General features: G+C 38.6%; 2 protein-coding genes across 8 annotated transcripts in view; one reads left to right on the forward strand and one right to left on the reverse strand.

The window, feature by feature from the left end:
- CERT1 (ceramide transporter 1) overlaps window positions 1-4,357 on the reverse strand; it is an 88,238-nt gene extending 83,881 nt beyond the window's left edge. For all 5 annotated transcript variants that reach the window (XM_036410516.2, XM_036410514.2, XM_036410512.2 and 2 more), the window contains exons 1-2: window positions 4,260-4,357; window positions 3,542-3,950 (exon numbers count right to left, since the gene is read on the reverse strand). In XM_036410516.2, coding sequence (XP_036266409.1) covers window positions 3,542-3,950; window positions 4,260-4,342 — 492 coding nt within the window. In that variant the 5' untranslated portion in view covers window positions 4,343-4,357. The remainder of the gene's footprint in view (window positions 1-3,541; window positions 3,951-4,259) is intronic.
- The window catches only part of POLK (DNA polymerase kappa), a 55,937-nt gene continuing 44,940 nt past the window's right edge, over window positions 4,292-15,288 (forward strand). For 2 of the 3 annotated variants that reach the window (XM_036410508.2, XM_045571605.1), the window contains exon 1: window positions 4,292-4,413. The gene's annotated coding sequence lies outside the window, so the exon portion shown is untranslated. Of the gene's footprint in view, window positions 4,414-6,226; window positions 6,337-15,288 lie in introns of those variants that run through there. The other variant, XM_036410509.2, reaches the window with a different exon arrangement.

The raw sequence follows: 15,288 nt of genomic DNA on the forward strand, positions 1-15,288 counted from the left end.
TTTATTTTTTTTCCTCTACAGAACTCAACATTTCATATTTAAAACCGTTAATTCATTTTCCAAGTTTCTCTGAAGATCTATTTTTCAAACCCGAAAGCAATATAAATACAAAACTAGTTTTTCAAAAACATGCTTGGATTATCTGTTTCCAGTACCTAAAAATGGTTTCGGTGTTGCTAAAGTTTTGCTGCACACTGAAGAGCACAATCAATAAACTTGCAATGGCAGAAATATAACCTCTATGGGAATTCTTGATTTTGCTTATTTTCATGTTCTGGGGTTTTAAATATAGACAATTCCAAAATTGCCAAAAACAAATTCAAGACTGTTAAAAATATACATATTGCACTGGCTCAGGCTCTTTACCCATTGAGAAATCTTTACTTTCCTATTCCCTAACTCAGCATGTTTGAGATAGGGCTTAAATCTTTGAAGCCCCATCATTACAACTCCTCATTGAACGGTCATCCATGCTGTCAATTTAACTCATTATTTTCTAAGGGTTCACTAATTATCATTGCCTTATTATTTTTTTAATTCCCTATGACTTACCACCACTTATATTGAAAGTTGAAATAATGATTCTTACATACAAAACTCAATTCACCTTCTCTCTTAAAGGTAGACTTTCTCCCTAAGTTCCCATTTCCTTGACTTCTGGACTATTAGTCAGAGACTATATCCTTGACTTCTGCAGTCATTTAGACACAAACCTAACTGAGGGTTTGTATATCTGTATGGATACAGAATCAGAGATTCAATTACTTTACTAGTTATAATGAGGAGTTTTGAAAAGTTATTTTTCTGAGCTTCAGATTCTTTATTTGAATGGCTGAATAAAATATGACAACCCCTACTATATTTATAGGAATACTCAATTCCCAAGTGTTCCTTTTCAGTCTTTATAGCCTATTACTAACTTCTATTCATCTTTCCTACATATTAAACCTTTAAGTTTGGCTACTCTTCTGTGTTTTCAATTAATCCAATTAAATTAGATTCCTAGATTTCTGAGAAGGCTTAATAACCTTATCTCTAGTATCTTCTGCTTTTTATTTAACTTAGGTAATCTTATTTACTTATTAAGCATAGCTGCTTACTTATCTTACATATTAATCTCACCGAATGCTCAGCTCCGAAACTTACATGAACAATTTCAAATTGCCTACAACAAATTGTTTGGACTGGCAATCTTAATGCACTTCACTTTCAATTATTGTCCTTCAGAAGGCTAGTAACTGTGTGACTATGGTCAGGTTACTTATCCTATTTCTCTGTCAAAATCGACTTTAGAATTATTAAGACAAAGTAAGAAGAGACTTAGAACATTGCTAAGCATATGGCATTTTCTAAGTTGGAAGCAGTTAAGCATAGCTAACGAGCACAGCTCACCTCTTCCAAAGCGACAGAAGAGCCCCTAGCAATTTTGTGTTCACAATTTCATATCATTTCTTTTCAGAGGACCCAATAAAGTACATACTAAACCTCAGGACCCTTTAGTCAGTAATGTTAAACTATAATATTATCATACCTAGAAGGCAGATTTTTGTCTTTCTCTACCCTCATAAAGTATTTCACTTGTCCCTGTTTAACAAGTACAGAAAAGGCAATATGCTAGACACCACAAAAGAATCAAAGATTTCTGATCCCAAGCTATACTTTCAAAAGGAAAAAGAAATCTACATTTAAAGTAAAAAGAATCAAGTTACAAATAAAATGCTATGGGAACCCAAGGGAAGGAGAACTGGAATGGCTGGTAAAATAAAAGAATAACACCAAAACCTATATTCCTGTTGATCTAAGTATGCAGAAACACTGAAGTTATTTACCTACCACAGTAGTCAAATACTACATTTCTACACATTTAAATATCAAAGAGACAGTCTTCCATTTTTTCCATATTTCCATACAGTATGCCTACTATACTACTTTGAATACTCAGAGCACTAGTGTCTCCACTAGTCACTCTAATCCCCCCAAAATGATCAATAGATTAAAAGTACAGCTTGTTTTGTCAAATACTTAACCACACTACAATACTAATTTTAAAACTGCTTCTCATCTAATGAGAAAAACAAGGAAACTACCAGAATCACTCAGAAGCAAAGAGCCCATTTCATAATAATTCCATCTGAAAATTTATACCTATTACAAAATGAATTCAATACAGAATCTTAAATTACAAGATACAGTTAATTTAGAGAAACCCCAGAGAGTTTCACTTTACTGAAAACCTGTCACTGCAATTTCAATAATGAGCACAATACCAACACACACCATAATTTTTCTGCTATGCAAATAAGAGTTAACACTTGTTAAGCCTTTGTTCTGATATATTCATGCCTTCCTTAGGCCTTTTCTCACTAGCTTTCTAGACATTATAAACACCTAATATGAAACCATTCCAAATGGTGTCCAAATGCTTAGCCAAAGTACGTATACTGGGAGCAGGGTGATTTCTTAATAGCTGCACATGACCTAGTATCTTATGACCAGCTTGTTGAGAGACTCGCCCCAGCTGCCCTCCTTTCTCCAGGTTAACTGCTGGCTCCAGCCATTTCTAAAAGTTTAACAGGAAGGGAGAGGAAATAAAAAACAACAACGCAGTGTGGGGATCTACTCATAACTTTAAGAAAAGGAAACAAATGACACCACCCGCTCCCTGACCCCATACTACCAAAAGATCCCCTATTCTCCTCCTGTCTTCAAAAGAGCCTATACATGACTACTTGTTTTACTAAAATTTTGAAAAAGGGCTCTTAAAAAATACCGGAAAGGTATGCTGTCCTTTCCTTACTCGGGCCCTCTGACGGCAAGAATATTTTATTAAAATAATGCTCTTCTTCCTGGATTAAAAGTCGGTCTCCATGCCAACATTTTCAAGTTACTGTGACTATGTTTTGTACATATCACGTTATAAGAGACTGAAGAGGGGTAAGTGGTGAGGGGAAAAAGTACCCAAGTCCTCCTCATTGAGATCTCTCCCTACGTCTAACTTGGCATAGTTTTCCACCTGACATTCCAGCCAGTAAGTGTAGCTACGACGGCTTCGGTTTAACAGCCACGTTCCCAGAATCCCCCAACCCTCCTCTGCTTCGCATCTCTCTGGACGCGTCTCTTTGGAGGTCCGACTTGCACTGCTCCCATACCCAGTTGTTCTGACACTGCTGTTGCCCAACCCGGATTCCTATAGCCGGGACAGCTGCCACCCTGAGTCCCAAGTCATGGTGCGTATCCTGTCCCCTAACTGGGTCCGGGGATGGGACACGTTTTCCTCGGTATTCGGCGGCAAGCCCCCCTGGGGCACACGAAGACGACAGTGTCCTTCTCTCCGTTCTCCCACTCCATCCCCAAGTCCGGGCACTCCCACCGCAGAACTCAGCCTCGCACCCAGCACATTCCGCCGCCGCGGCAGCTCCGGGACGGCCCGCGCCCCCGCCGGCCCCACCCCACCCCGCCCCACGCCCCCCGCCTCCCGCGGCGCGTCTCGCGGCAGGTGAGTCCGGGCGGGCGGGGGGCCGCGGCCCCGCGGGCGGCTCACCTTGCTGAGGACCCCGCAGCGCTCCACAGGCGGCCCGAACTCCGTCTCCGGATCCTCCTCCGAGCCCGACGAGTTCCAGCTCTGGTTATCCGACATGGAGGCGCGACAGGCGAGCAGGAGACCGGCCCCTGCTCCGTGAGCTCCGCCGGAGGAGGCGCCCAGTCCCCGGGGCGAGACGTCGGAGCACGGCCAAGGGAAGAGCGCCCGCTCCCGGGCCGGCGGGTGCTGGAGGGAGGACGAAGTCCGCCCCGCGCGCCGCCGCCGCTGCTGCGCCTGACACCGAGCGGACCGGGGAAGGAGGACGAGCGGCGAAGGAAGCCTGCCCTTCCAGCCGTCAGCCGCCGCCGCCGCCGTGACCCCTGCGCTGCGACCGCCGCCGCCGCCCGCGCTCAGCCCCGCCGATGCCAATCTCAAAAGGGGAAGAAGAAGAAGAAGAAGAAGAAGAAGAAGAAGAAGAAGAAGAAGAAGAAGAAGAAGAAGAAGAAGAAGAAGAAGAAGAAGGGAAGAGAAAATCCAGCTGCAGACACCCGGGTCCACTCACACCTCCGCTCCCGCCGCCATCTTCCTGCCTGGCCCACTATTTACCCTCCCCTCCCCTCCTTCTCTCCTCCCTCCTCCTCGTCCTCCCATTCTCTCTCCCCCCCGGATCCCCGCCCCGGCCCCCCTCCCAACGTCTGACGCTGCACGTCGTGGGCATGGGGTCCCTCCAGCACCCTACCTCCGGCCCTCCCGCGTGACGCCGGGGAGAGAAGTAGGAGGAGCGGAGGAAGGGGGAGGGACGGGGACGCCGCTGTACTGCATTCTGGGAAAAAGACCGGCTCCGGCCGCCGCGTTGCCTCCTGGGAGTTGTAGTCGCGATTGTGAGTCCACTGGTGAGTGTGTCGCGTCGGGAAGGCTGGTCGTCCTGGGGACGGTCGGTCCAGCCGCGGATGGGCTTCGTGGGATAATTGCGTGGCCGGTCCCCTCCGCCGCGCTCCTCTTGCTTCCTAGCGTGTTTATGACGAACCCGCCGGGCTTGGGGGGCGAGAGTTAAGGATGCCGGGCCTGCCTTCCATGGCGGCTTCCCGAAAGCCGGGGAGCGTTTTGCCCCTTGCCCGGGGAAGTGTCCGGGACTCTTCCGCCTCCACCCAGGGCCAGGGGTTTGCCATCTCCAGGTCCAGGGGGGCTTCTTTCCGCCAAACTGCCTCTGCAGATCTGGAAAGTCTCTTCTCATCTTTAGGAATGAGACTTCACACTTGACGTTTCCCGCCTTGAGTTCCTTTTCAGTTCCTTCTCACTCACCAGAGCAAACACGTCACGTTGTTAGGTTTCCAAGAGTTTTTATTTTGCGGAGAGTAACTTGGAAGGTGTCAGAGAATAAATCACGGTTTAAGAGTGTTTTTTTTTTAAAGTAAAATAAGAATGTGAGGTAATCGCTTGGAGTTTTCCTTTAGTTGCAAATGAGTATCTATCTCCCCGAGACTCAGGTTAATCATCGCTACTGACCTACCCATCTCTGAAAGATATTGATAGAAAAGGTTGGTATGGAAACTTTATTATAAGAATGACCCGTGTCATATAGCGTATATGTGTAGTGTTAGGATTTGAATACACATCTATATAATTTCCAAGATGATACCCTTTTCTTTGCTTCAGAATACTTATATAAAGAGAAGAACTGTGTAAAGAAATAACATATACTATAAATAAGTACATCAGAGTAACTATGTTCTTAATTTTACCTAAGGATTTGAACATCATTTATTTATGCTGTCCTATTTAATCCCAATGTAGAATTTATTATTTCTACTCTATTTCTATGTCTGATATTTCACACGAAGAAACAACCACAGAGACGTTAAATAACCTTCATATGACTAGTAAAGACCATAGTTGCAGTGTGAGCCCAAATATCCTTATTCCAATTTTCATTTCCATCTCTCTAGAGTTCTTCATCTTCTATTTCCCTATCTCTTTCCCTTCCTCTCTGAGATCAATGAAAACATTTTCTTTTATTTTTATAAAAAGCAGGAAAATAAGCACAAACTTACATATGAGCACTTCTTAAAACTAGAAATTTTTCTTATCTTAGAGATTAAGACTTGAAAAATACCAAAACATATCTGTATTACTACTTGTATGGCTATTCGATTTGCTGTAAACATTTTAGAAACTGGCCATAAGCATTTGGATACATACTCCAATATTTCCCAAATACCTGAACAGCTGTAGTTTATTCCCCAAACTGACAATGCTTCTGTAAACCTTACCCTTTGAAGTGTATATCTCCACCTTGCCTTAGGACAATTTGTGTTAATAAATAGCATGGGGTCCTTAGTTAAGGAGTAGTCTTCAGTTCCTTTAGTTGAAGCTCCTCTGACCCCCAGTGCCTTTCAAAATTATCTTTCGAACTTGGACTCCTTCTTAATCTACGCTCAGCCCCTTTCTCCAGATTGCAGAACCCTTTGTAAGGCTGGGACAAGAACCCCGGGAGTTGCCTCCTCCAAGTGCCTCCACCAGGGGCAGGGATCAGACCTATAACCCAGCTACATGCCCTTGACTAAGAATCCAACCTGCCACCCTCTGGTGTGCAAGCTGGTGCTCTACCCACTGAGTGACGAGGGCCAGATCTAGTTACTTTCTCCACATTCAGAGTGTTCTAAATTTTTAATTTCGAGTTGTTAATGTTCCTTATTTCCATACATTCATGATCAGAAAAATTGATGATTGCAACATTTCTTAAGAATACCACATCATTGTCTTCAGAGTTTTTTCTCTAAGCTTCTGATGCTGATTCTTTATATTTTGATGCATAGGTAATGACAATTATGTCACAACTGCTACCTTACTGATAAGAATTATCTGAGACAACCCAATTTTAGCAATGTTAAAATGTGAAAAGCCCTGACCCAGTGATTCAGTTGGTTGGACCATAGAATCCCTACACCAAAAATGTTTCAGCTTCAATTTCCAGTCAAGGAACATAACTAGGTTGCAGGTTTGATCCCAGGTGGATGTGCATGCTTGAGGCAACCAATTGGTGTTCTCTCTCTCTCTCTCTCAAGTCAATGAAAACATATCCTTAGGTGAGGATTTTTTAAAAAAATGAAAAAATGTGTGTCCCTGAAGCAATGAAATATGGTTCTTCCTTTTCTTTTTTAACTGTTTCCTCATTTTCCCCCTAAGAGCACTATTTATGATTTTCAAAATATACACATATATGTGGACAGAAAGAGAGAGAGAGTCTATTTATACCATTGTAAAAAATTCCATTTTAAATTAAACAGGTAAGAGGGAACTGCAATTTTCGCTCTCCTAGTTTCTCCCTTTTCCCTATATTACTATTGTTTATATGTGTTGTGTATTACTATTGTCTGTTACTGTTTTCCCTCTTCCTCTATTCCTCCTCTACCATAGCAATGATGGCGGCAGTGATGGGAATAGTTGAGGGCTTGAGCAGGTGAGAAATAGAAGCTGGGAGAATAATAAGCTCTAATGGAACTTTTGTAACATGCCTTACATCCTGCTTTCCTTGGCTCACAGGGATAGAGAAGAGAAGCTTATGTTATGCCTGTTAATAATTGTGACTTCAATCCTGTTTCCCACTCTAGCATTCCAAGCAACCCCAATCTTCTCACCATTTTTTCAGGCCTTTAATTTGTATTTATATCCTGGCATCGAAGCCAGATTTGATTTCTTACATCTCAGCCTCATATTTTTATTTTCCTCCACAGGGTATCATTATGATTCTAAATGGTTAGCAGCATTAGGTTATCCATTTTATGCAGATGGATGTTTAAGTAGGCCTGGCCATATTGCTTGCTTGCTTGCTTCTTTGTTCTGTTCCTTATCACCAACCCTACATTTGGATTGAGAGACTCTCTAATTACTTCAATTATTATTATTGTATTATGCTCCTACTGTCCGGTCTTACTGTTACTTGATCCATAAGGTGACTTTGCATAAATTATACAATATATCTTAGACTCCCTTGTGTGTTGATTTTTACCTTTTAACTCTCCAAGGACAAATGATACCATAATGCCCTGCATGTAGTTTCTTAAAAATATATAATATCTCACAGAAAGTTATACATTCAACATAAGACAATGATTTCTGAAAAGGAATTTCAAAGAGCTTGTAAGCCACCCTTTTATTCCTTTGCCTGTTGGAGAGAGGAGAGCCAAGCTAGGTGTGTTCCAAGCAGAAATATTCTTTTTCACTGTTGAATAAAATTGAAATTGTACTCTATTATCAGATATATCGATATCTGTTTACCTACCTATTTATCTATATGTATATATATATTTTGTTTTGTTGGTTAAAAACTTGTCAGGACTAACTGTTTCATAATTTCACTCTAACGGTAAAAAATCCACAGAGTGTACATCTATGATAGATGAACAGTGATATTAGTGTCCACTCTGTAAGTACACATTTTCTTTTCATTCCCCCTCCCCAAGCTTTTAAATCTCTTTTAACTTCTTTTGCTGTTACAATTGAGAAATTATTTTGTTAATGTTAAATTCATAGTGTATAGAAGCAGTGTGGTATTTTTAAGTATTAGTAGAATCCTTATGATAGTTAATTTTGTAATTGTGTTTTACTTCCTCTTTTTTTCCCCAACCCTTTCATTGTTTCACTTTTACTATAGTTTCAGATCCTCTTCTTCTTAGTCAAGTAAGCTGAAAAATATTGTTACAGAATATGTTGCTATGGTGATACAGACAGCTTCTGAATAGACAGTTTATCTTCTTCATCCTCATGAAGTTCTGCTATATGATTGATTATTCTGATTAGGGTGTGGTAAATATGAGATATATACACCAATCTTCCATAGATGTATTGTTTTGTAACATTTTTCTATCTACGAATACAGAGAATAATTAAGTGTGTAAAATTTTTATTTTTTAAAATATATTTTATTGATTTTTTTACAGAGAGGAAGGGAGAGGGATAGAGGGTTAGAAACATCGATGAGATAGAAACATCAATCAGCTGCCTCCTATACCCCCCTCCCCACTGGGGATGTGCCTGCAACCAAGATACATGCCCTTGATCAGAATCAAACCTGGGAGCCTTCAGTCTGCAGGCCAACCCTCTATCCACTGAGCCAAACCAGCCAGGGAAAAATTTCTATGTTTTTAACAGTTGCATTATTTTTAGAGATCAGGTAAGATTTAAAAGTGTTTGTCACATAGGAAGTGTTCAGATAATATTTACAGATGAATGGAATAAGTTTAGTTGGTTGATGATTGAAGGGAAGCTGTAGGAATTGTAATTATCAAGGCTTAAGAGAAAAATCAGTAGCATAATAAAAATTAATGAGAAACTAAAGAACCAGATTCCATCATAGCTTTTTGTAAGGAAGAAGGACATACCCAATGTAAAATATTGTTTTAAGTTTATTACATTTAGTATTCACTCTTCATAAAAATCCTTTAGGATAGACATTATCCTTATCTTAACATATAAAGAAATAAATGTTCAAAAAAGTTAAATAAATTGCTAATAGTGAATAGTTACATCTAGAATTTGGAACTTTAGAGGCTTAGTCTATTAGTGGCCTGGTGCACAAATTCGTGTACATTTAAAGCAAATTAATTAGAATAAATATTTTAATATTGCTATTCACCCTTTCTCTATAATAGAAGTGCCAACCAAATTCACAATCGACAATGACAGGTTGAAACACATGCATGTAATTGGCACCAGCAAGAGCTTTATAAGTATTGCACATTGATAATGAAATACAATTTCAATTTTATTCAACAAAAAAATTTGAAATTCCTTTTCTACATATATATATATATAATAAACTTGCTTAATTAGACCTGCTTTCTGATTTAGCTAAACTTTTTTCAGCCCAGTGATACACCACAACTTCTCTTTCAGGTAATTATCAGCAACATGGTAATAAATATCAACACGAAGCAGATTATTATTGTATATCATGTGGGAGGACAAAAGGTAAAATATTTAACTGCAGCAGTGTTTGACTATATTCTGTGCTGTGAGAAAACCTGAAGTCATTTTCAGCATCCACCATTTCTTCTTTTCAGTCGGGTCAAGTTTCTAAGCTTTCAAAATCTCCATTTTCTGGCTAATGAAAAGAAAATAGGATTCCACTAAGTGTCCTATCTACCTACTTCAGGACTTCTGTGAGGATCAAATGAGATGTGGCACAGGAAAATCCTTCACAGACATTTGGTTAAAGTGTGAAACGTTTCACCTGGATACAAAGCAATTCGTGTTCCTGGGCTGAAGAAACCCCAAGAAGGCTAGTTGCTAGGGAGAGGAAACCAGGAGCTGCTATGTGAAGTCATTACCTGGCACCCACAGCCATGGTTTCCTGGCTGGGCTGGGCTGTGGGTCGCATTTTGTACCATGGGGTCTCAGCAGCATGGGCTGCGATTTTGTGGGGTGTTGTTCCGGGGTGGTGGCAGGGCCTATGTCCCACTTGGGGGAAGCCAAGTATTGCTTTGTGGACATCAGGTCCGCGGTGCTGTTTCTATGTAAATGGCCAGTGCGTGTCACGGCAGCTCCTACCTTGAGCGTCTGCCTCCTGGTGGTCAGTATGTGTCATAGCAACTGGTTGGACAGTTGCACACTTAGCATATTAGCCTTTAATATATATACAATAGATGCTTTTAATACATATGAGTTCATTTTAGACTTAAAAAACCCACATTATACTACAATGGTATTTTAAAACATTTGAGCATCTGTTAGAGCTAGATTATATTTTAGTTTGTTGCATAGTTTTTTCTTTAGTTTGGCAATTTTCCTAAAAGAAAATTCATCCATGTACATTTTTAAGTTGCAATAATGTGTAGCCAGTTTACAGGTTTTTTTCCTATGATTGATAACCAACGGAATATGTGTGCTAGCAAATCTATGTTCTAATTACTTGTAAATAATGTAAGTGATCTTTGGAGCCTGTTGCAGTTTTTCTTTTGTGTAATGTTGATAAAGGAATTTTTGTTTGTCTTTAAAAATTTTTTAACCTAAGGTTATGTTTTTATTTATAAGAGGAAAGGGGGGATAGAGAGAGAGAGAGAAAGAGAGAGAGAGAGAGATTAATTGGTTGTCTCTCATACACCCCCAACTGGATATCAAACCCCTCAACCTAGGTATGTGCCTCAACTGTGAATCAAATCTGCAACCTTTTGTTGTACACGATGATGCTCCAACCAACTGAACCTCCAGCCAAGTCAGGAGTTATGTTTTGATTTAACTCAATATATCAGAAAAAATAGTGGTTGGGATTTATCATTATTTTAATTTTTCATACTTTTGAGTAATTTATTAATCTTGAGAAGTAATGAAGGTATAGTGAACAACAACTTTATTAGAAATTGTAATAAAAATGGAAACTTGCCCTTGCCAGGTAGCTCATTTAGTTAGAGCATCATTTCCATATGCCAACGTTGATGGTTCGATCCCAGATCAGGGCACATAAGATCTCTCTCTCTTTCAAATCAATAAAAGCAAATTAAAAAAAAGTCAGAACTTAGAATACTAACTCAAAATTTTATTCCATATTCCCCTAAAATAGTTACTATCTTTGTAAAGCAGCTAGCTGCTCATCAACTTCTATGCATGATTCTAGAACTATCCATCTTGTAAATAAAGGTTCCAGATTTAATATGCATCTTTTATACATCTAGCTTATCATTACTTATGGTTCTTTATTTTGCACTTAGGTTGTCAAAATGCAATAACATTGCAAATTTTGACATTTCATAACCTTGTTAAAGAGAAGGCAACTATTTTCTTCGCCTGTAATTGCAAAACATTTTTATTTTTATATTTATAAGTTCAGTTGGAATTATAAGTCCAATGAAGTTTTCATTTCTACATCACCTATTCCCTTTGTATATAACTTAATCATTTGTTTATTTACAAACTTTTTAAAGTAATTTTTAGTGCAAACATAAAGGATGAAAGAACACTGTCATACATCCTGTTAGCAAGATGGGGTGTTCCAAGTTGTTGCAAATACTTTGTGATGAAGTTCCTACTGTTGAATCACTAATTGGATGGAAATGCCATATTTGCTTTTTATTCTTAAATATGCATTGTTTACTCATTGATTCTTGAGTGTCAGAAAATATGTTTGAATCATCTGAAAATTCGTAGTCTAGAATTTGCTTAAATGGTCAATTTCATCATTGTAGTGTAGAATGCTATTAATCTCTATATTCATCTTCTGATTGTCTAGTAATGTGAAATTCTGTCTTCTCTTTGCTGGTATGAAAAATTCAGAACTTTCAACTAATATATTTAACAAAAGCTACTAAAAACCCAAAACCCTGCAAAAATGGTGTCTCTGTACCTCACTTATACTTTCTTTCAAAGTTGTGATACTGTGGGCGAAACATAATAAGGAAACTGAAAGATGATAGTGAGGATTTCTTTTACTATTAAATCATCCATCTAGGTCACATGTGTCAAACACAAGGCCCGAGGGCCAAATCCGTCCTGCCAGGCCTTGCAATGTGGCCCGCACCGCGCTGTCATCACTGCACTCCGCTGCGTTTCCATCACAATGACAGTTTATGACTGTTCAGTAAACCATTCGGCCCGCGATTTAGGCTGGATTTTAGATTTTGGCCCCTTCTCTGATTGAGTTCGACACCCCTAAATTCTAGGTGATTCTGTTATTTCATTTTTTTATTTTTAGCTTAACTCTTACAAATAATTGATGAGTAATGTTACATAAATCTTAGGATGATAAAATAGATCCATATAGAAATTTTGCCAAGATAAAGAAAAAGTAAGATATGAAACCATGCTTACAAGTGAAGTTGTTCAAAAAAACTAAAAAGCTAAAATTGGATTTAATAGATCTCATGGTACACCAAGGGTTAATATAATTTCTTAATTTTATTTCATAGCCAAACCTGAACTAGTTTATATTTCCTTCTTTCTCAGGTAAAGGGGTTAGCCATTGTAATTCATTCCATATATGTAATTCATTCCAATAATGTGATTAAGTAAAGTACAGTTTAATATATTAATTACTAGTTCATTTATCTTTGCTTAATAAAAAGTGAAATTTTTGCCCTAAAAATAGATGTATAAAAATTCATGTATAAAATACAATAAATATGTGCCCAATGGGACATCTGAATAGGCCTTTTCTTAGTTGGAAATACATAAAATAGCAGAATTTTCCTTTTTTTTTCTTCTCATAAGGAAAGCATGGCTATCATGTAGATCCCACTATAGCAAGCATTTCACAGTAGAACCATCCTAATATATATAAAGAGCTAGGTGGTGTCACGACCAAATGGACAACCGGTCACCATGAAGTGCATGGAACACCCCTGGGTCCCCCCTCTCTCCCAGCCCATGAGGGGGGACTGGGGACTGTTGAGTGGCGGTGGCGGGCTGCTTCTCGGTGTGGCCGTGAGCTTAGTGGAGCCGTCACCCACGCGGCAGCGAGTTTCGTGAAGCAGTCACGGGTTGCGGGAGTTTCTCGGAGCAGTTGCGGGGTCGGGAAGCCTTTCAGAGCAAACTTTGCAGAGCAGTCGAGGGGTGGGGAGAGCCTTGCAGAGGTGTAGAGGGGCTGCGAGCAGAGGTCATACAACGGGGGCCAGGCTAGGCCTAGGGACTCTTAATTGTACATGATTTTGTGCACTGGGCCTCTAGTACTCTGTAAATCACACTGAGGGAATCATCCGAAACCAGGTGAAGTCAGGGGATCAATGACTGACATGTAGTAATATGTACTTTAGCCCTCATTGCAGACATGTGGAAAGATGTGTGCAAGTAAAGAAACACTGGTGAACTCCAGAGACAAAGGCCTTCTTCAGAAAGACCTTGCTGCTTTCTAAGGATTGTTGGTAGTTTTTTATGGGATGAAAACCCAAACTATTCAATATTTTGTGGTTAAGATTAGTATAGTGCTTGACATTGCACATAGGGACTAAAAAGAGGTATATAATTTAAACAGCCTTTTATAGATCATATTCTTAAAAAAGGAATTGGGAATCTTTGAAGCCTTGTAAAGCCTTTGTTTTCTTCCTTAATTGGGAGTAATTTGGAAAAATGGGAAAACATTAAAACATATGCAGTGTGAGGGTAGGAAGGGATAAGGAAGGCTTCCCTGCTGTATATCAGGGACAGAGAAAACCTTCAAAGCTTTACAAGGACCGGTGAAAGGAAGCAGGAGTAAAGTGTTCACAGAATTCAGGAACCCGGTCTAGCTCTGTCCTTTGAAGGACAGGATGCGCCTGGGCACATATTGGTCAATTGTTGAAAAACAAAGATTAAGAGCAAAACTTAAAAGCAATAAAAAAATAAAAATAAAAATGGCATGATCACCTAATGGAGAATAACAATTTGAAAGATCACGGTCTTAACAGAAATAACAAGAGGTTAGAAAACAGTGGAGCAATTTCCATTTCTATTTTACTACTATATTCTTTATTGGGATAATATCTAAATTGGTGAGTAATCATGAGGAATAAATGAGAGAATATTTTTTAAGTATTTAGTACCTGCCTGGCATATAAGTAAGTTTTTAGGAAATGCTAATTATCATTAATCATACATATTTTTAGCCAGGTAACCAACTTTTATGGAATTTAATATTTTTTATTTTCATGTTTCAATTTTTTCTATTTTTACAGAAAAGCATTTTATTTTAAAAGTTTTAGTTTTTCCTATTGTATCATGATAAAGGAAGAAACCACTGACTATTATAAAAGAGAAGTCACCTTGGTGCTACTTTCACTTGCACAAAGACAAGATTTAGGAAGCTCTCATTTTTATTTAAAAAAAAAAAAGTCCTTTTATGTTTAATGCTGCTCTTTTATTGTCTGTGTTGCTTTAGATGGAAATATAGGGCTTTTTAAATTACTGATTTTTAGTTGTTATTCGGTAAGGCAAATGCATGGTAGAAATGAACTAGTTGTGTTAGATGCTATGATTATTGAAGAAATTGCCCCTTCAGATTTGCAGTTGATCCGCAAATACATTTTTCTTTATGCAATGTTTGTCATATTTTAGGATACAAAAAAAATCCCTCATCTATAAAGATTTCTTTAAAAAGTTCACAGTTTTTAGAAACATCTGAATGAACATCATATTTCCAGAATTTTATTTTAGTTTCTTGTCATTGTTTCATATTTTCATTTGAAGACTTTGGAGAGTTTTCAAAATCATGATGTCATGTGAAACTAAATCAAGACATAAAGTTGGGCCTTTTATTTCAGTACTATATGATATTTTATCACCATTCATTCCACTTTTACATTACTTCCATTATCAGTTAATAAAACAACTATAGTTGCATCTTTTTGGGTTAAGATTTCACTAATTTTCCATTTTTATCTTTTTGTATTTATATTACGTGTGATGGCTTTGAAGTCAGACCTGAAACACAGTCCCAAATTTGTCTGACTTTACCTAAGGTACCTACTAAATCTGCACCTTAGTTCCTCTTCTCTTACGAAGATTAAATACACATAAAACACAATAAGATTCATGTTAGCTTTTATAGTTATTACCTTTAAAAATACTTAACTGAGGTGTTACCATTATTTTTACTTCTTTCTGAATAATAATGTGCCCATTATTCATTCATTCAACATACATTTATTAAATAACAGGCTGAGTGGCCTGTTATTACTCTCTTGAAACCTGTATTTTAGTTGTACTAAGTTCTGCAAAAAACATTGCCTTATTTTTTTTCACAGATTCTAGAAGAAAATCTCTCTAAAATCAATAAAAACATATTTTTTTAAAATTTGTTAATA

The sequence above is a fragment of the Pipistrellus kuhlii genome, unplaced genomic scaffold (assembly GCF_014108245.1).
Source record: "Pipistrellus kuhlii isolate mPipKuh1 unplaced genomic scaffold, mPipKuh1.p scaffold_m20_p_4, whole genome shotgun sequence".
Lineage (NCBI taxonomy): Eukaryota > Metazoa > Chordata > Mammalia > Chiroptera > Vespertilionidae > Pipistrellus > Pipistrellus kuhlii.